This window comes from Dreissena polymorpha, chromosome 2, assembly GCF_020536995.1.
Source record: "Dreissena polymorpha isolate Duluth1 chromosome 2, UMN_Dpol_1.0, whole genome shotgun sequence".
Lineage (NCBI taxonomy): Eukaryota > Metazoa > Mollusca > Bivalvia > Myida > Dreissenidae > Dreissena > Dreissena polymorpha.
The window spans coordinates 108342122-108363719 of NC_068356.1; the positions used below are offsets into that span (position 1 = coordinate 108342122).

At 36.1% G+C, this 21598-nt stretch overlaps 2 protein-coding genes across 2 annotated transcripts in view; one reads left to right on the forward strand and one right to left on the reverse strand.

Annotated features, from left to right (window-relative positions):
• The window catches only part of LOC127868396 (fatty acid synthase-like), an 84808-nt gene extending 78908 nt beyond the window's left edge, over positions 1-5900 (reverse strand). Inside the window, exons 1-6 of the mRNA XM_052410146.1 lie at positions 5797-5900; positions 4867-5137; positions 4176-4307; positions 1666-1833; positions 960-1142; positions 620-742 (exon numbers count right to left, since the gene is read on the reverse strand). Of these exons, the coding sequence (XP_052266106.1) occupies positions 620-742; positions 960-1142; positions 1666-1833; positions 4176-4307; positions 4867-5119 (859 nt within the window). The 5' untranslated portion in view covers positions 5120-5137; positions 5797-5900. The remainder of the gene's footprint in view (positions 1-619; positions 743-959; positions 1143-1665; positions 1834-4175; positions 4308-4866; positions 5138-5796) is intronic.
• Positions 5901-6090: 190 nt separating this feature from the next.
• On the forward strand, positions 6091-20746 carry LOC127868421 (leucine-rich melanocyte differentiation-associated protein-like). Its single transcript, XM_052410204.1, has 7 exons — positions 6091-6220; positions 6516-6616; positions 7818-7944; positions 8620-8759; positions 16508-16640; positions 17696-17777; positions 18858-20746. Exons 1-7 carry the CDS (start codon positions 6113-6115, stop codon positions 18935-18937), a joined length of 771 nt encoding a protein of 256 aa, XP_052266164.1. The 5' UTR covers positions 6091-6112; the 3' UTR covers positions 18938-20746.
• Positions 20747-21598: the final 852 nt, after the last annotated feature.

The following is a 21598-nucleotide window of genomic DNA, read 5'->3' on the forward strand; positions in this document are numbered from 1 at the left end:
TGTCATCTGCAGAGTTCACAGCCCTCTATAGTGCAATCTACTTACATGTATCATCTGCGGAGTTCACAGCTCTCCATAGTGCAGTCTACTTACATGTGTCATCTGTGAAGTTCACAGCTCTACATAGTGCAGTCTACTTACATGTGTCATCTGCAGAGTTCACAGCTCTACATAGTGCAGTCTACTTACAAGTGTCACCTGTAGAATTCACAGCTCTACATAGTGAAGTATACTAACATCTGTCATCTGCGGAGTTCACAGCTCTTTATAGTGCAGTCTACTTACATGTGTCATTTGTGGAGTTCATAGCTCTACATAGTGCAGTCTACTTACATGTGTCATCTGAGGGTTCACACCTCTACATAATGCAGTCTACCGACATGTGTCATCTCTGGAGTTCACAGCTCTACATAGTGCAGTCTACTCACATGTGCATCTGCAGAGTTCACAGCTCTCCATAGTGCAGTCTACTTACATGTGTCACCTTTAGAATTCACAGCTCTACATAGTGCAGTCGACTTACATGCATCATCTGCGCAGTTCACAACTCTACATAGTGCAGTCTACTTACATGTGTCATCTGCAGAGTTCACAGCTCTACATAGTGCAGTCTACTTACATGCGTCATCTGCGGCCAGCATTTGAGCCTTGCTGTGTACCACTGATGCGTACACCCTGCGGGCCCCCTGTTGTCTCTGTAGGAACACAGTAACCACCCCATCCTTATAGCACATCCCTGACGCTGAAATAGCAATAGAAATGATGTGGACGTTGACAATCTTTCTTAAAATAAGACAATATAGCATATGATTATTTCTATTTTGACAACATGCAAGGCAGACATTGTGTTAAAGAATTATTGTCAAGAATTGAACTTTTGAATCAATTTAAAATTTCTATAACAAAAACAATAAATTCACGCCCAGTCAACAGTTCACACAAATAAACTGCATACGCACCATTGGCATCAAAAGGTCTACAGAGAAACTCTAATGAAACTTTGTCTGTAAGTGGAGCCCGGCTGTCTATGCTGACTCCTCCCACAATGGCGCAATCTATCTCGCCCCTTAGCATGCTATCGTATGCCCGGTCAAGTGCAAGACTGCCAGCTGCATCGCTACCCTGCAAGGTGTAGCTGGGACCTGCAATACACACCTCCCTACCATTGCCAGTCAGTCTGTTTCATGTGATCACAGCTGCTGTATGTGCTAATGATGCACATGCTGAGTGTGTTGCAACCAAGACCTCCTGTGAATCTGAAGGCAATTTTCTCTTTCTTACTATCTTGGTGGCCCCACAATAAGCCTATTTTATCTAAATCTTAGTCTTTACCTTAAATATGCACAATCATAACCAACAGCAGAAATTAGTTGCTACATGTATATGGTGGAAATAAACTTGTTATAATTATAACATTAAGATATTTGTCTTGCACACTTTGTTGAGATAGGAAAGTGTTGAAAATAAGCTTACAATACTTTAGTTTTCATTTATAGACTTTCAACTAGGTGTATGTGCCAGAGAGGGGCTGATCATTGAATATCCTCTGTTGACTGTAGATACAGGTTGGGTTGCAGAGTCTATGGTATAAGAGGTCTCCTCCCTTCCAATGGCTTTTATTTAAAATTTGAACGCTTCTGTGTCATGGGATCTAATCTAACCTACCTGACAGGTTGAACACCTTGGAGATGGTGTTAGCGAGGGCATGTTTGGAGCACACTTCAGGTACATTCCTGTCCAGGACATCTGGGTTGGTACTCCAGGTATACTGGGCGTGGCAGTCCCCCACCCCTATGTATACGCCCGCATTCTGCAGACTGTAAGGGTCCTCTCCTGTGTATTGAAACGGCATTGGATAGGGATATTGATCCTGCTTGAAATAATATGAAAAAAAGATGTGTTTGTCAGAAACAGAATGCCCCCTACTGCGCCATATATTTGACCTTTGACCTTGAAGGATGACCTTGACCTTTCACCATTCAAAATGTGCGGCTACACATGCATGCCAAATATCAAGTTGCTATCTTCAATATTGCAAAAGTTATGGGCAATGTAAAAGTTTTCGGACGGACGCACAGACTGACGGACAGTTCAACTGCTATATGCCACTCTAACAGAGGCATAAAAAGTATAATATTGCTTGATTGACATGCATAGGATAAAATTTAGTAGACAAAGGAAAAAGTGTATTTGACATTAAATATTACTTAAGTAGCAATAATTAAAAAAAAATTGATTGAGTAGTTTTAGTAAGTAATAAATTAAAAATCAAGCCAAAAATCAATTTTAGCCTTTCTTTTTTTAACAACATCCCAAAGTTTAAGAAGTGGTCAACAGCTGGATTACGGCTAAATTTTTTCCGTCTTGAATATCAAGACAACATGGTGTCTCATGATCCTATGACAAATATAATTCCACTCAAATAAGTAAATCCATATTTTCAGTTATCAAAAAATTCCCCAATTTGTGATAAGACTTCCCAAATCTGTGACAGACCTTCCCCAATCTGTGATAGACTTTCCCCAATCTTTGATAAGACTTTCCCCAGTCTGTGATAAGACTTTCCCAAATCTGTGATAGACATTCCACAATCTGTGACAGACTTTCCACAATCTGTGATAGACCTCCCAAATCTGGGATAGACCTTCCCCAATCTGTGACAGACTTTCCCTAACCTGTTATAAACTTTCCCCCAATCTGTAATAGACCTTCCCCAATCTGTGATAGACCTTCCCCAATCTGTGATAGACCTTTCCCAATCTGTGATAGACTTCCCAAATCTGTGATAAGACTTTCCCCAATCTGGGATATTCATTCCCAAATCAGTGATAAACCTTCCCTAATGTGTGATAGATTTCCCCAATATGTGATAGACCTTTCCCAATCTGTGATAGACTTTCCCCAATCTGTGATAGACTTCCCCAATCTGTGAAAGACCTTCCTCAGTCTGTGATAGACTTCCCCAATCTGTGACAGACCTTCTCCAATCTGTGATAGACTTCCCTAATCTGTGATAAGACTTTCCCCAATCTGAGATATTCATTCCCAAATCAGTGAAAGACCTTCCCCAATATGCAATAGACTTCCCCAATATGTGATAGACTTTTCCCAATCTGTGATAGACTTTCCCAAATCTGTGCTAGACATTCCCCAATCTGTGATAGACCTTCCCCAATCTATGATATATTTCCCCAATCTGTGATAGACCTTCCCCAATCTGTGATAGACCTTCCCCAATCTTGGATAGACTTCCTCAATCTGTGATAGACCTTCCCCAATCTGTGATAGACTTCCCCAATCTGTGATAGGCCTTCCCCAATATGTGATAAGACTTTCCCCAATCTGTGATTGACCTTCCCTAATATGTGGTAGACTTTCCCCAATCTGTGATAGACTTTCCCCAATCTATGATAGACTTTCCACAATCTGTGATAGACCTTCCCTAATATGTGGTAGACTTTCCCCATTCTGTGATAGACTTTCCCCAATCTATGATAGACTTTCCCCAATCTGTGATAGACCTTCCCTAATATGTTATAGACACATCCCCAATCTGTGATAAGACTTTCCCCAATCTGCTATATTGATAATTCATTCCCAAATCATGATAGACCTTCCCCAATATGTGATAGACTTCCCAAATATGTGATAGACTTTCCCAATCTGTGATAGACTTTCCCCAATCTGTGATAGACTTTTGCCTATCTGTAATAGACTTTCCCCAATCTGTGATAGACTTCCCCAATCTGTGCTAGACCTTCCTCAATCTGAAATAGACTTCCCCAATCTGTAATAGGCCTTCCCCAATATGTGATAAGACTTTCCCCAATCTGTGATAGACCTTCCCTAATATGTGATAGACCTTCCCTAATATGTGATAGACTTTCCCCAATCTGTGATAAGACTTTCCTCAATCTGTGATAAACTTTCCCCAATATGTGATAGACTTTCCCCAATCTGTGATAGACCTTCCCTAATATGTGGTAGACTTTCCCCAATCTGTGATAGACTTTCCCCAATCTATGATAGACTTTCCCCAATCTGTGATAGACCTTCCCTAATATGTGGTAGACTTTCCCAAATCTGTGATAAATTTTCCCCAATCTGTGATAGACTTTCACCAATCTGTATTAGACTTTTCTCAATCTGAGTTTTCTCAATCTGTGACTACATGCCTGCATCCACCACGGCCTCTGTGACAACCTCCAGTAGCTGCCGAAGCTGGGGATCCATCACCCGTGCCTTCTCAGGGGATATACCAAAATAACCTGCATCGAACTTGTCCAGATCTGGCAAACTGAATTTCTCTACAAAGAATGTGTTAGATAAATCAGGGATGGGAAGATAATTTGAATAATTTAAAACAATGCTCAAATTATGAGGTACTTGCAAAATTGTTAAGACTCCTCTAAGAAAATATGTGCACAATTTTGTTTATTCCCATGAAGACATGTTCTCTCACAATATCATGCATGATATACTTTATATTATCTTATTAACGAGTCGACCTTTGTGTCATGTAAGTGTTCTTTTAAAATGATCAAACTTGTGTTTTTGTTATTTCGGTTAAATGCTTTATCGTGAATTTTTTCAAATGTATGTGATTTCATTGACACAACTATAATGTGATATTGGAAAGTTGATATTTCCGCCAGATAATATACAGAAATTATATCAAGTGTATTTATTTATTCAATTTAAATAATTAAAACGTATTAAAAATATTTACCTTAAACATGAATGGATAAAGTTGACATATAGAGATCTATATGATGGACTTTTCATTAGTTCAAATAATTTTTTAAATATTAAACAAAAGTGGGGCAATTTAACAACTATGAAAGTTCATTTGTACATTTAACCAACCATGGTTGACGCTTAGCAGAGAAATGTCCAATTCGCAGTCTTTGTCAATGTTAATATTGCGGTTTTCAAGCAACATTTTTCTGAACTCTGCCATGTTCCTACACCTAGGTAGCCTGCACGAAACACCGGACACTACGATGTTCATCTGACGCTGGATGGCACTTTCATCCAGCATGTCGGGTGCCTTCAGGGGACTTGCTACCTCGCTATTTGTATCCTCGCTGTCCATTGTCTCACCTCCCTGAACCATCATATCTGGTCTTTGACACTCCTGTATAAAGTTAAAGACAGACACATCATCTTTACCAGTTAAGAGAAGGTTGTGGTAAGCAAATGGCTACCCTGTTGGCCTAGAGATCAGGAAACTCCAGCTTCAATCTGAGAGCGTTCTCCAGATATTCTCTTTAGACACAAAGCACTGGTTCTAAACAGGAAACAGACTCAAAACGGTCTCAATAGGCATATGTTTTGATTGCAGATATAACAAGCGATATATGTTTGTCAGAAACACAATGCCCCTTACCGCGCCGCTTTGAAGCCATATATTTGACCTTTGACCTTGAAGGATGACCTTGACCTTTCACCACTCAAAATGTGCAGCTCCATGAGATACACATGCATGCCAAATATCAAGTTGCTATCTTCAATATTGCAAACGTCGTGGGCAATGTTGAAGTTTTTGAAAGGACCGACGGACTGACAGACAGTTAAAAAACTATATGCCGCCCTTCGGGAGGGGGGGGGGGGACTCTACATTTGTGTTAATATTTGTGTGACCACTCATTGAATAAAAACACCCACCTAATTCACAATTAAACTAAATCTATATGTGCAACATTGAATTACCCAAATTATGTTTGTGTAATTTAAATCTTTGAACCATCAAATATATTCTTTAGAGGTAGTAAAACATTATCAAACACGCCTTACCAAAAGTCTTTCGCTAGTCAAACTGACCACATTAAATAGCACGTGCAAATCGTGCACGTTATTATCGAGGGCCGTTTATTATGTAGAAATGCGTTTATTAGTTTATTATTTATTTCGTTTATTAGTATTAATGAACCGTGACACACATTTTAAAGCGATTCCATGCATTTTATACACAGCTATAAATTTTCTGCCATTACTAATGCCTCTCCGGTTGAATGTTATTAGGGATAATTTCAGCTAATACATCACTATCTTTAGAACAACCCTTAATTATTGAATAATCATGTGACACACACGTGATTTCCGTAGCAAAATGGCGGATGACCAAAATGTTGGTCTGCAAGATGAAAACACGGGACATTTCGGCAACGTTGATCTCGCTGGCGATGGCAATGGCTTTGAGGTGTTTCAAGATGGACAGGTAGACTTACCTTACGTTAAGTTTGTCAAGATTTTGCATAGGCCAGTTGTATTATCATGTGTTAAGTTGCCATAGCATTGGTATTAATAAGTTATCACACATTGTTCGTTATTCTATCAGCAAAGATTTTGCTAATAATTTATAAATTGAGTTTATGTTCTTATTTGATTTGGTGTGATTGTTTGTTTTGTGTGTATGCTCTTTTTTCATGTAGTGTTATACCATATTATGTTCATGACCTACTTTCTATTGATGCAATGAGCTGTGTATTGTTATGACTTTTTTCTACTTTCAGTTGTCATATGTAGGACATGATGTGGCAGCAGTACCACGGAAGTTGATAGAAGATTACTCAAAAGTTACTCGAAGATTAGATCTGAGTTACAATCAAATTAGGTACTAAGACTTTTAAGATATTTTTAACAGATTTATTAATTTTAAGCGTGGGGTATTTTTTAATAGCATATTAGAGCTTTGTCACAGACGTGATGAATATCCCCACATGCCAACATTGACACAGAATATTTTGCATGTTGTCTTCACACAAAAACAGCGGACGCCATGCTCAATGATTAAAACACACTAAGTGACCCCGTGACCTAGTTTTTGACCCGGCATGGCCCATGTTCAAACTTGGCCTACGCATCATCTAGATACAACTTCTGACCAAGTGTGGTGAAGATCGGATGAAAACTACTTGAATTAGAGAGGGGACACCATGCTGAATGTGTAAAACGTACTAAGTGACCCAGTGACCTAGTTTTTGATCTGGCATGGCCCATGCTCAAACTTGGCCTTAAGATCATCTAGATAAAACTTCTGACCAAGTTTGGTGAAGATCGGATGAAAACTACTTGAATTAGAGAGCGGACACCATGCTCAATGTTTAAAACGCACTAAGTGACCCTGTGACCTAATTTTTGACCTGCCATGACCCATGTTCGAACTTGACCTAGACATCATCTAGATACAACTTCTGACCAAGTTTGGTGAAGCTCTGATGAAAACTACTTAAATTAGAGAGCGGACACCATGCTCATTGTTTAAAACGCTTTAAGTGACCCCGTGACCTAGTTTTTGACCCGGCATGACCCATATTCAAACTTGACCTAGACATCATCAAATACAACATCTGACCAAGTTTGGTGAAGATCGGATGAAAACTACTTAAAATAGAGAGCGGACACTTAATACAGACCGACAGACCGACCGACCGACAGACAAGCTCACTCCTATATGCCCCCCTAAACTTCGTTTGTGGGGGTATAATTAGCGGGTAATTATTTCAATAATTCATTTAAGGTATTAATTTAACTTGAAGTCTATACGCATTTGTTTGTTTTGTTATCATATCAAGATTTTAGAAAATTTATATATACCAGCAGTTTTATCTTTATAAATAACAAATTTATTTTGAAATCGCATATAAATATTTGTAAAAAGTTTAAGCCTTTAAAATCCCAGAAACAAAGCTCATTTATACATTCAAAACTTGTATTCTGTGATGTGGAAGTAAGAACTTATATTCTGTGATGTGGAAGTAAGAAATTAACATGCAAAGTTTGGCACAGTCTGAGAGTGTGTGTTAACACTGCAGCTGCCTGGATGGTTTAGAAGAATTCTGTCATCTAGAGGAGCTAGTCCTGGACAACAACCCGATTACAGATGGTGTGAAGTTCCCAGAACTGCCCACCCTACACACGCTCACCATCAACAAAAACAAGGTATGTGTGCGCAGTTGTGAACTCAGTCATAATGTGTAACAACATGTTTTGAATAAAAACAATCATGCAATTTATGAACCACATGTTGTTAGAAAACATGATGAAAGAAAGATTTACTAGTGCTATCATTAGGCAGTAGATGAGGATTGATGGCTGACCCGTATGTCCAAGGTTGTCTTTCAGGATTATGCAGCCATGTTTCTATTACTATCCTTTGAAATTTAATCAACATAATTTATGAGACGGTATTCAATTGGAATGCACGCTTCGATCTTAAGTGCTGAGCTGTTGTTTTTTTAGCATGGTACCTCTAATTCAGCATGCTCTAAGGAAATAAAGTCTGGTTGATTGGTGTAATGATTAAGTTCCACATTTGAAACCTGAGAATTGGGAAATCTAATTAGCACGAGTTATTTAAAGTAAACAAATTATTGACTGGTCACCCATGTTAAGACCAAGTAGATGCACAAGTTACTGAAATGTGTAACTGTATTTAATGAGATTCATGTACAGAAACTTATATGTATATAATGTGATAGAATTTGAATAAATGGATAAAGGTGTGTCAGGTTAATAATTTCAAGTGGTATTTTTAGTTACTGAATTCTTGAACTTCCTTCACTCCCAAATAGTTTGAAAAAATCATCTTGATATGCATCATTTCTGTTTCTCTAGTTGACAGATATAGACCACTTGTTGAACGAGGTAAAGACAAAGTTCCCGTTGCTGACCTACCTCAGTCTTCTTGGCAACGCTGCCTGTCCCAACCAGCTGTCTGCACACGACAAAGATGATGAGGACTATTCACGCTACAGGTATTGTCACGTTTTAGGGTTGGTGCCATTTGCTGTAATTCTGGTGAATTACCTGGGCATTTTATTGTCAAAAATCTTGGGATAAGATAAATTTTAGGAAAAATCTGTATGATTTGAAATAATTTGTCTTAGAGAATGCCACCATACTAAAAGGTTCACAGTTGTCATTTTATTATAATTGATATACCAATGGCATTTATTCCTGATCCTTTTATTTCCTGTTGCCTTAAACCATGTAGGTGTTTTCACAACCCTGGGGTTTTGTACAATGTTAGTATATAAAAAATTATACACATTAAATAAAAAAAAGGAACTGCTTGTTAAAATGTTAATCCAAACTGGTTTAGTAATCAAAGCGCTGAAGGCACTGAAGATGTTCGCTATTGCATAATTTAACACGCAATTCATTTTTCAAAATCAATCGCAAGTTTGAAATGAACACACGCCATTCAACTTTAAAAAGTGTGTGTCATAGCGCACGGGTCGAGTTTTGTGTGCACTTTTTATCATCCTTATTATTTCATAGAAATAACTAAGACAAAATAAAAACAGCATGCTTTTTTGGAAGTTCTGAAAGCAAAGAAAGTATGATGAAAATGGTAATGAGAACTTAATATAAAGAAAATTTGCAGTCACCATCATATTAAAGGAATTTTTTTTCTAATATCAAATGACTATCTCACCAAGAATATAAATTCATAATGAAATTTCCATGTACAAAACTTTTGATTTTTGACACCACATACAAATTCAAAATATACAATAATCTTCGTATCTTGTATATGGAGGAATAAAAGTATATAAACATTGCTGTTTATGCTTTACTTGTTACCCGAGCAGTTCACACGGTGTCAACAACGCTAACATAAACATAGGTATAGAGCACTAATGCGCTTTTAGGCGAAGCTGTTTCAGTTTTCATCTTAGTGACTTTAACATAACGCCAACAGACACGCATGAATATTTTCGAATATTTAATAAGCTGATTCGAGATACAACCTCTGAATTTTTGCTACATCACTGCGTATGTGCTCAATTCAAAGGATGTAGCACTGTTCAGTGTAAGCAATTCCGGACTACTCTCTGTATGCTTAAACGACACAAATTGTGGCCCTGTTACAATTACGCGTTACAATCCATCTCGCAGAATTTCAATTTCGCCTCCAAGATGAGAAAACAATCATTAGCGAAATAGTATAGTGTCACGATAAGTGAAAATCGTTTAATTATCATACCACAATGTTTGCCGTACTTGGTCAGCACGTCTGGAAATCATTCCTTAATGCGTCGATAGGCTGCCATTATTAACAAGTTTGCTATTTTGAATTCAATTTTGTATCAAAAAGCATTGTTTTTAAATGTGGGATTTTCAATTCGCAATGAGATTTGTAATGACCCTCGTCATGCGAAAATGGGTCTTATTCCATATGCGCCCATCATATAAATAGCCCACTCAGCTATCCCTCCTTCTGGTAAGGAGAAACATAACATATTGAGTGATTTTAAAGCGAACAGCGTCGCCTATGGCCTGACTGCGCAAGAGCACATGTTGGGTTTAACAAACGCTTGCCGAAACGCATAAGACCCATTTTCGCATGACGGCGCTATTGACGTGTGATTAAAATGTGACGAAAGAAAACTGCGTTTAAATCAAATATAAACATACGATATATTTCGATAATGAAGAAAGATACTCATAACAAGGCATATGAGGACACATATGAAGTGCTCTCCCGTAGTATATTTTTTATTTACTCACACTAATGTGTGGTTTGACAATGCTAACACACATTTCATGCGGTGAATATGCAGCTTACAAGTGAAAAACACAACACAATAGTTTAACTTTTGTTTAATTGTATTCAATTATTTAGAAAAGTAAATTGCTAACTTTATTTCAAAGTCGGCGTATACGCCGACTACATTTTTAAAAGACATGTATTGTTATAAATATATTTAATATAATATATTTAGTTGTTTCACGGAGTGTATATTGACAGGAGATGAATCGAGTATTTGACCCTTACTGTAGTAAATTCAATCTTATGCAAAAACTATTCATCCGATTTTATTGGTTTATACGTTATCTTGTTGCTTATTAATTCCTCTTTCAAAAAAATATAACTTTTAGTATATTCCCGTTGTTATTGATGGATTTATAGCGAGTTAAACACAAGAAATACACATTTTATGTTTTACCACCGCGCGTTTTAACGTGTTGTGGCTATCGATCTTTTACGATTAGCGTACAGCGAAGCGCCGAGGTTATACATTTTGATGTACCCACTCACGTCTTTTGTTAAATTATAGTTTCATTTCTCGGCCGATTTTGACAAATTATATATCATTAGAAAGCTTACGTTACGTAGTAAACAGATATATCAATATATATTAAGTTTTTCTTCTTATTTCGACAGCCCGGCGAGTTATAACTTTAACTTTTGCAAATATCATACCGTTTTGGAGTTTTAGAATCTAGATTTACGGTTGACATGTTCGTACTTAATACCAATTTGTAGCGTTTATATTTGGAGTTCAGTTTTAAAAATTACATCTTGCTTAGGAGAATAGAATTCTGTTTACGATAGAAAAAAAATTGTTTAAAAACGAAAGTAATTAAGGAATGAAGGCGGGAAAATGTAGCGCGCGTTCCTAACGCACTGAACTGATGCTACGGTCTTGGCGATTATGCTTTTGTTTAGAAACCGGCCATTGAATTTCTTTTGCCATCTTATTATATTTTTTATGGAATATATTGTAGTATTTTGTTCACGAAACATATCAATAAAGCTTATTATAAATGAATCTTAATAAATTAACGATTTCAGCTCTTGTTTATAACACAGAAAGGGTGTAAAATTTATGATGAAACAGCGTATATAGCGGACCCTCTCGATATTATTCGGCTTTGCATGCATACTTGAAATAAAATGGGTGTCAAAAACATTCATCGTTTGCTGTTTATTATCAACAAGGTAATTATGTATAATTATTTGAAATGTTATTTACCTTAAATTATCAATTTATTAAAGATTCTTGAAAATCACGGTCCGTGTTACGCGGGTCATTTCGTATTTTGACATCAGGGCATCATGTCCAACTATTGAAAATCAGATTTTTTTTCACCGGGACGATGACTGCTTGGATTTAGACAGGCAGACAGATAGTTTATTCAGACTTAAACAACAGTACATCGTCTTCAACTCAAATATATAAATTATTTTTGGACGAATTGTTAGGTGATTACACATATAGCAGTGATGATTCTGAGAATGTTGCCATGTTTCTTATCCGTGTAATCTAGAGTCCATGGTTTGAGCATTTTTATCGCGGTGTTCAATAAAAGATATCTCAATAATCTTGTTTATTGATAGATCTGTGGTTTTATTGCCCCTGTGTTCAGCACAAACCGATTATCTCGTTATGATCAGATACTGTGCCGACCAATACTAAATAACACTATGGTGTCATACGCCACAGCAGGGACCTATACTTGTATATTGGTCCCTAACCACAGGTGGCAATGTCTGGTCAGTTTACACTTTTTATGATACCTCCATGTCTTCTCGTGGTATTAGTGGTCATTTCTTGGAGTAATGTAACGCCAAATACTCAATTTTGCGTTTATAAGATATGTAGCGTATTAAAAACATTTATAGTCATCTGCCCATACAGATTGCCATAAACTAAATACTGTATAGATGTCAGCCAGCTAAATCACAATAATTATAAGTGCTTAATACCTATACATGTACATTTTAAACATTTAAAAAATCTAATACTTAACATTTAACGTATTAAGCGGGTACCGGTAAAAAAACTCCGTCATTTCGTAGTCCTATAAAGAGTGTATGGTAGTGTACGGAACAACATAATTAAAAACAGCATTCTCATTTGACCACAACGGGGTTAAATAATCTTTCCGAAAAATACAAATAATACAGAGTTTTAATTTAGAATTCTATATATTTATAACTCTGTTAACTTATAAAGATATTTCAATATACATGCATAGACAGTTGACCGTGATTTTCAAGAATCTTTAAATAATTTTAATTAATTGATAATTTATGGTTAATAACCTTTCATATACTTTTACATAATTACCTTTTTGATAATAAACAACAAACGATGAATGTTTTGACACCCATTATATTTGAAGTATGCAAAGCCGAAAAATATCAAGAGGGTCCGCTATACATTTGTATACGCTGTTTCATCATAAAATTAACACCCTTTCTGTGTTATAATCAAGAGCTGAAATCGTAAATTTATTAAGCTTCATTAATACTTAGCTGTATGGATATGTCTCTAGAACAAAATATTTCAATATATTTCATAAAAAATATAATAATCATGGCAAAGGAAATTCAATGGCCGGTATCTAAACAAAAGCATAATCGCCAAAGACCGTAGCATCAGTTCAGTGCGTTAGGAACGCGCGCTACATTTTCCCGCCTTCATTCCTTAATTACTTTCGTTTTTAAACAATTCTATTCTCCTAAGCAAGATGTTATTTTTAAAACTGAACTCCAAATATAAACGCTACAAATCGGTATAAAGTACGAACATGTCAACCGTAAATCTAGATTCTAAAACTCCAAAGCGGTATGTTATTTGCAAAAGTTAAAGTTATAACTCGCCGGGCTGCTGAAATCAGAAGAAAAACTTAATATATATTTATATATCTGAAAACAACGTTACGTAAGCTTTCTAATGATATATAATTTGTCAAAATCGGCCTAGAAATGAAAATATAATTTAACAAAATACGTGAGTGGGTACATCAAATTTATAACCTCGGCGCTTCGATAAAAGATCGATAGTTACGACACGGTCACGTGACTTAGACACAACAAGATATTTGGCGTAACGGTCCCGTTTCATATCCGTGTAATCTAGAGTCCGTGGTTGTTTTCGGTTTTAGCGATTATAAAGCATTTTCGAGGTTGCCTATAGTATGCCTGAGTAATTGATGAACTCATATCCAACTGTCAATGTATTGAGAACTGTGAATATAAACAAGCTAACCCTTCTACTAAGCTTCTACTATTGCGTTGCTAGCACCCGTAAATACAAAAGATCGCCTCTATGTGTTGAGAACCAAGAACGCTTTCCAGAAATACCCGATGTAGTAGCTTCAACGAGGTTATGAAACAGGTCATTCGTATTATTATTATAAATTTTTTGTTATATTCGGGTTAAGCGATTATGATTTTTTTAGTCTATCGTATCGCTGAAGTTATTGTTGAACTTATGTTCAACGTTTTATAAATTGAGAATATAAATAAGCGTCAACTTTTTCCCAAATCTCTCAATTTACGACCTGTACTACGTCATTGAGTTGTATGTGAGAGCGTAACCTATTGCGTTGTTATCGCCCGTAAACTTTCCTTTGTTTATCGACAGGCGCATCTATTAATAGCCTCATATCATGAATGCCAAAACACCCGCGAAAAAGAACCACGTGACCAAATAGGACGCTAAACGCAAATACCATGCGACTACGACTTTAATTATGTAAGAACGCTCCGCAATTCCTCTGAAGCCGGGGCCTTGTGATTGCTTTTACGTAAAGAATTGACCTCTAACTGAAGTAAGCAAAGGAAACGCAGCACCTAATTGACCCATTCCTTCTATGTGCGAAGGCAGATTGAATTTTACTAATGTACGGTTTGCCTATTATAACACACATTATAATGCGGTAAATATGCGACTAAAAGTAAAAAACACTATAATTAAACTTTTGTTTTTAATTAAGTTATTTAGAAACCAAAATTCCAAACCTTATTTCAAAACAGCAAGACTACATTTTTTAGAGAATATTCTTGTTATATTTAAATGTTTTTTAACAGTTTCAGCGATAATGAATCATTTTTTATGTTGTCTATCGTATCCCGGTAATAATTGTTGAACTCGTGGTCAACGTGTTATTAATTGAGACCTGTGAATATAAACAAGCGTAACCTTATACTAGTGCGTAATTCTCACCCGGACTCCCCTTTGTTTATCGCCAGCCTCAGATTTATGAATGAGATGAGCGAAAATACTACGTCAGGCAGACGCAGCAGAAAGTGGACTATTTTAATCATTCATAAACAATCTCCTCCGCGACACGTGCAATACGATCATTGTTTTTTTTTATTCTTTTCTATAAAACACCATTCGAAACTATTGCATTTAACACGATATTAATATAATGTTTCCATTTGTGAATAAACATAATTGGAGAACTCAAACCTCTTGCATAAATTATACAACTCTTTCTTCGCGCGTAGTGTAAGCGGGAATTGGGCTAATCATACCCAGGCCGTATCGACCTGAATTTTACATCAAGCACATTAGACGGTCGCTAAAGCGACCATCTAAAAACTGACTCCTAAAGCTAAGAATCAGACTGCATGGAAATCGCTTGACAATATTTCTTAAGAATAAAAAATTGGGGCATATTGTGTTCACTTATTTTTTATCTCATTTGCAATAATCCCGACCATGCATAGTCCTCTACTAGTGTATTTGTCAATGCTATGTTTTAGAAATCATGTCCTCTACTAGTGTATCTGTCAATGCCATGTTTCAGAAAATATGTTCACTACTTGTGTATCTGTCAATGCCATGTTTCAGAAATCATGTCCTCTACTAGTGTATCTGTCAATGCCATGTTTTAGAAATGATGTTCTCTACTAGTGTATCTGTCAATGCCATGTTTTAGAAATTATATTCTCTACAACTGTATCTGTCAATGTCACATCTCAGAAATTATGTTCTCTTCTAGTATATGTGTCAATGCCATGTTTCAGAAATTATGATCTCTACTAGTGTATCTGTCAATGCCATGTTTCAGAAACTATGTTCTCTACTAGTGTATCTGTCGATTCCATGTTTCAAAAATTATGTTCTCTGCTTGTGTATCTGTCATTGTTGTCCCCTACCGGTAAAACCGGAGGGGACATATGGTTTGCGCTCTGTGTGTCAGTCTGTTTGTCAGTCTGTCACACTTTTCTTGATCCTGCTATAACTTTAAAAGTTCTTCATATTTCTTAATGAAACTTGAAATATGGATAGATGGCAATATGGACATTATGCACGTCATTTCATTTTGTTCCTACATCAAGAATTCTGGTTGCTATGGCAACAAATATATATTTTTTTAATCTGAAAATGGTGGAGTTTCACTGGTAGGGGAATTATATTGCTTGGCAATAGTCTTGTTTTGTTTTAGAAATAATGTTCTCTACTAGTGTATCTGTCAATGCCACGTTTTAGAAATTATGTTCTCTACTAGTGTATCTATCAATGCCATGTTTCAGAAATTATGTTCTCTACTAGTGTATCTGTCAATGCCACATTTCAGAAATTATGTCCTCTTCTAGTATATCTGTCAATGCCATGTTTCAGAAATTATGTTCTCTACTAGTGTATTTGTCAATGCCATGTATCATAAATTATGTCTTCTACTAGGGTATATGTCAATGCCATGTTTCAGAAATTATGTTCTTGACTTGTATCGGTCAATACCATGTTTCAGAAATTATGTTCTCTACTAGTGTATCTGCAAATGCCATGTTTCAGAAATGATGTTCTCTACTAGTGTTTCTGTCAATGCAATGTTTCAGAAATTATGTTCTCTACTAGGGTATCTGTCAATGCCATGTTTCAGAAAATATGTTCTCTTCTTGTGTATCTGTCAATGCCATATTTTAGAAATCATGTTCTCTACTAGTGTATCTGTCAATGCCATGTTTCAGAAACTATGTTCTGTATCAGTTACCGACGTTAAAGTTCCTCGATTCTAAGAATGTAACTGCAGAAGATCTGAGTGAAGCCAAGCGTGTGGGACCTTTTATGCATGTAGTAAAAGGGCCAATAGATGAATCTACAGTAAGTTTAAAATTTACAAACACACATAACTTTTTACTTTTACTCTTAAGGTACAAACCATTTACAGCTTATTAAATTGGCATTCATTTATTTTTCAAAATAAAAATGAAATCTGTCTAAAGCTTACCCAGTAGAAATGGAATACCGGTCTCTACCAAAGTGACAGCTTTGTCCTGCCTTTTAACTCTTTTATATATATATACATATCTATATATAAACACTTGACAAATCTTATCCTGTCTAAACAGGACTTGGTACACTTTTGTTGCAATTTTGATACCTTTTAATCAAAGAAGTCAACAATTGGTGATTTCTTCAAGCAGATGTCAATTATTTGTATGTTTTATCCATGAATGAGCATCGTTTTATGTGAATAATTTGCATGATACATGTATATTACACGTATCTTGCATGTTGATGTAAATTTATGAAAATCACAATATTCTTCAATGATGATGTATAGTTTTAACATGATCCAATGAGTCGCAGTCCGCACAGGCTAATCAGGGACAACACTTTCCGCCTTAACAAGATTTTTGGTAAGAAGGGACTTCCTTTAAACGAAAAATACCATAAAAGCGGAAAGTGTCGTCCCGAACGCGACTCCAATGTACAAAATATTCTTATTATTGTTCAAATTATAATTAAAATATTAAACACAATAAAAAGTGTACAAAAGTACATGTTGAAGTCTGCTTGTTTAAACAAGTAAGTATGTTAAATATGCTCTACCACTGTTTGAGGTTAAGACATGATTCACTGTTTTAGTGTCTGCCCTTCAGCTGATATCAGCAGTAGTGTTACAATTTATTAATATATGACTGGTTCTGGTATTTATTCTTCCTGATTCAAACAATATTGTGTTTGATGTAAGAATGATGAGATAATGAAGATAACAAGTTCAGCTGTACTTTTATTTGGCTTTTAAGCTATATATATTCTACACAAACCTAGATATTAGGTATGAAACTTATAAAAAATTATCATATATTGAAGTGTTGTTTGGTGATTTGTATGATATCAAGATGACTTCAGTTCTTTATGACAAATGTCAGGTGCCTGAAGAGTCTCCACCCTCCTCCCCCAGTCCATACACACCACTTCCAGAGGGGTCTCGCACCCCAGATGAACATCTTGGTATGTAGTAGGACCATCACACTCTCATATAGATTCACTCTAATTCTGTTTGTATTCTCACATTGCAAGTGGTGTACCAAAAGCCCTGGCCTTGATTTCTTGACGTCTTTTTATACGCCCAATAAAAAATTGGTGTCTACGAGAATAATGACCGCTCAAAAACTCGGAAAAGTTCAAATTATGTTGAAAAGTTCAAATTATGTCATCATTTAAGTTGGTAATAACCTTTATGGTTATTATATATTGTCGAAGTTTGATTAACAGCCAGATCGCATGCACTTATAAAGTATGGCTTATGTTTTTTTTTTTAAATAGCCAAATGTACCTTGTGTGCTCTCCAACACCCATAATCAATCTAATTTCATGAAGATTTTCTTAATTGCGGCCCTTGAATTATCAACATTTCGCCAAATTATTATTGTTAGCTCTCTCTCTATAATAAGTTGTGCATTTGATAGTTTTGGTTCAAATCTTGATCAGATAAAGATATATTAGATTAAGTAAGCTTGACGAGAGACCTACCGGTAGCTCAAGATTGAATCTGGGACTTGTCACGACAAAGTAAATGTCATTGTTACTAAATATAGACAAATGATTTCTGCCGAATAATCATGGATGTGATTTTTCTGACTACCAATGCATACATTGGTCACAGATCAATGTTACCCAGACCTGTAAAGATGCTTATTTTGTGCCAAGTTGGTGCTCTTGTTTTCCATTTTACTTAAGTACAGACGGCATCAAACAGGTGATCAAAACCTGTCAATAACTAGCTCTTTCAGTGCTGGAACCGAATTTTGAAGGCCTTTGCAAACAGTTTGGATCCAGATGAGACGCCACAGAATGTGGCATCTCATCAGGATCCAAACTGTTTGCTATTCTGATAGTATTCTTTGAACAAAATTGAAGAAAATGCTAATTTTAGACATTCAGCAGACGACATTTTAGCAGACGACAAATTTCCCAGCATGCAAAGGGCTAGTTTGCCTTGACCAAAGTGATGAAACTTTGGATAAAGCAAGCTTGCATTGAGACAAAGCTTGGGCTTACATTTTGGGCAAACTTTGTTTTACATTGCAGGGACATTTGGCAAGAGCAAGTATGTGTACTACGGCAAGCATTCCGAGGGCAATCGCTTCATACGAAACAATGATCTCTAACTCAGCCAGCAAAACTGACTCCACTGTTGCAGTACAGTAGTATTCTTTGTATGAGGAATTGAATGTGATATATGACACAGTGCATTTTACAGCTCTCTTAATCCTCATCGCTACTAGACTCCTCAAGCTAAATGCAGAAAGAGATTGTATACTTTTACATGTAGATTCTTATCATGTTTGCTTTATTTTAGATATCCAAAATTGAATAAACTTAAGTGTATATAAATCATGTAAAGATTTTTTGGATTTTGTTATGTGCACATTATGAAGTTACATATTATGCGCTTTTACTTTCATGCTTGTTATCCCCCGCCATAGGCGGAGGGATATTGTTTTGGCGTTATCCGTCTTTCCGTCCGTCCGTCTTTCCGTCCATCCGTCCGGAGCCATATCTTGGAAGTGCTTTGGCAGATTTCATTGAAACGTGGTATGAGTATATATATGGATAAGAGGATGATGCATCATGGTGGTCATGACCAATGCAATAATAAATAATGCTCAAAAACACCTAAAAAAACTTCAAAATTGATTAAAATTGGAATTAAGTTGAAAATCTGTATACAGTTATGAACTGCGATATGAACTGAGTCCATGGTGGTAGTGTATAGCAGTTCATTTTTATATTATAATGCCTTCACAATCAACATAATGCCTTCACAGTAAACTAATATAATAATTATAATGTATGGCTGTATTTGTGCTCAAATCTTGTGATTTGGGCTTCAATCTGCAAAATTACACTTATTGGTATTCTAATTCGAATACATTCAAGAAATGTGAGTCTGTCAATTAGAAAACCAAAATAGACCACACCAAGATTATTACAAACAAGCAAATTCGTTGAATTGATATCCCCCGCCAATATGCTTCTGGACACAAAAGTGTTATATTTGACACTCAAAAAAGCATTTTTTCAAGATACAAAGGGCCATAACTCCGTTATTAACAGATGGTGTACAATGCCATTTGGCGTGCATCATCCTCTTATCCATATATATACTCATACCAAGTTTCAAAGAAATCGGCCAAAGCACTTCCAAGATATGGCTCCGGACACAAAAGTGCCAGACGAACGGACGGAAAGACGGACAACGCCAAAACAATATCCCTCCGGCTATGGCGGGAGATAATAAAAGTGGAGACATGAAATATATTATACTAACACTTAAACACAATATGGGGAATGCTTTGTTGAACAACTTTATTAATTACTGTTAAATTTCCATCAACTGGTAGAGACAGGTAGTTGTTATAAAAACATATATATCAAAATAATACATTCACATGATTTCACAATTCATCGAAGTTGCTATGTTAATTTGAAGCATAATATTATGAGTCCTCCAGCTAGGATATGAAAAGATCAGGGGGGGGGGCTTCTTTGTTAAAAGGCACTTAAGCACGCATGTTCATATTATCCCTGTGGCATATTATATTTTAAATATATATTCTGGAAGAAAGGGGCCTAATGAATGTGCGAAAAGTGTCGACCCATATGAGCCTGTGCAGTTCGCACAAGCTAATCAGGGACGACACTTTCCACCTAAACTGGATGTACAATAAGAAGAAACTTACTATGAACGAAAAATACAATATAGGCTGAAAGTATTGTTCCTGATAAGCCTGTGCAGACTGCACAGGCGAATCTGGGACAACACTTGAGGCACATGCATTAATAAGCCCAGTTTTTTCAGAGCGCGCCAACTCATATACATATTCATATTCAAAGTATTTTCATTTAAACTATTGTTTCTATAATTCATAAAGTCTTTGGCTGTCTTTTGTGTCTAATTTTTACAGTAAATTGTTTTAACTGGTAAAAATGTAACATTTGTTAATGTTTTCTCACTGTTTGGAAAAGATATTGTTTTAGTGTTTTTAGTTGACATTTTGATGTGTCATATTATTATTACTGAATTATCAATATCTGTGTGGCTAAGGTTTACATTATTTGAATAAGTATGCTGTTCACTTATTGAAGACCTATGGGGAATGGGCTATTGTAGAACTATTTGTAGGGACATCATTATGTGCCATTCCACATTGTGAAGCATACAGCTTTTGCACAAAATATGTCAAACATTAAGTTGAGAAAGGTACGACATGCCTTTTTTGAATAGCTCATCTATTTTTTGAAAAAAAATTATGAGCTATTGTCATCACCTGTGCGTCCGCGTCTGCTTCTGCGTCGGCGTCCGGTTAAGTTTTGCGTTTAGGTCCACTTTTCTCATAAAGTATCAATGCTATTGCATTCAAACTTGGTACACTTACTTACTATCATGAGGGGACTGGGCAGGCAAAGTTAGATAACTCTGGCAGGCATTTTAACAGAATTATGTGCCCTTTTTATACTTAGAAAAATGAAAATTTTGGTTAAGTTTTGTGTTTAGGTCCATTTTATTCCTTAAGTATCAAAGCTATTGCTTTCATACTTGCAACACTTACTAACTATCATATGGGGACTGTGCAGGCAAAGTTATGTAACTCTGACTGGCATTTTGACAGAATTATGTGCCCTTTTTATACTTAGAAAATTGACAATTTGGTTAAGTTTTGTGTTTAGGTCCACTTTATTCCTAAAGTATCAAAGCTATTGCTTTCATACTTGCAACACTTACTAACTATCATATGGGGACTGTGCAGGCAAAGTTATGTAACTCT

Bases quoted from the DNA above. Each gene is read 5' to 3' on its own strand.
- LOC127868421 (XM_052410204.1), top strand. From the start codon at position 6,113: ATGGCGGATGACCAAAATGTTGGTCTGCAAGATGAAAACACGGGACAT. The intron at 6,617-7,817 runs GTACTAAGACTT...TTAACACTGCAG, and splicing joins CTGAGTTACAATCAAATTAG to CTGCCTGGATGGTTTAGAAG. The intron at 16,641-17,695 runs GTAAGTTTAAAA...GACAAATGTCAG, and splicing joins GGCCAATAGATGAATCTACA to GTGCCTGAAGAGTCTCCACC.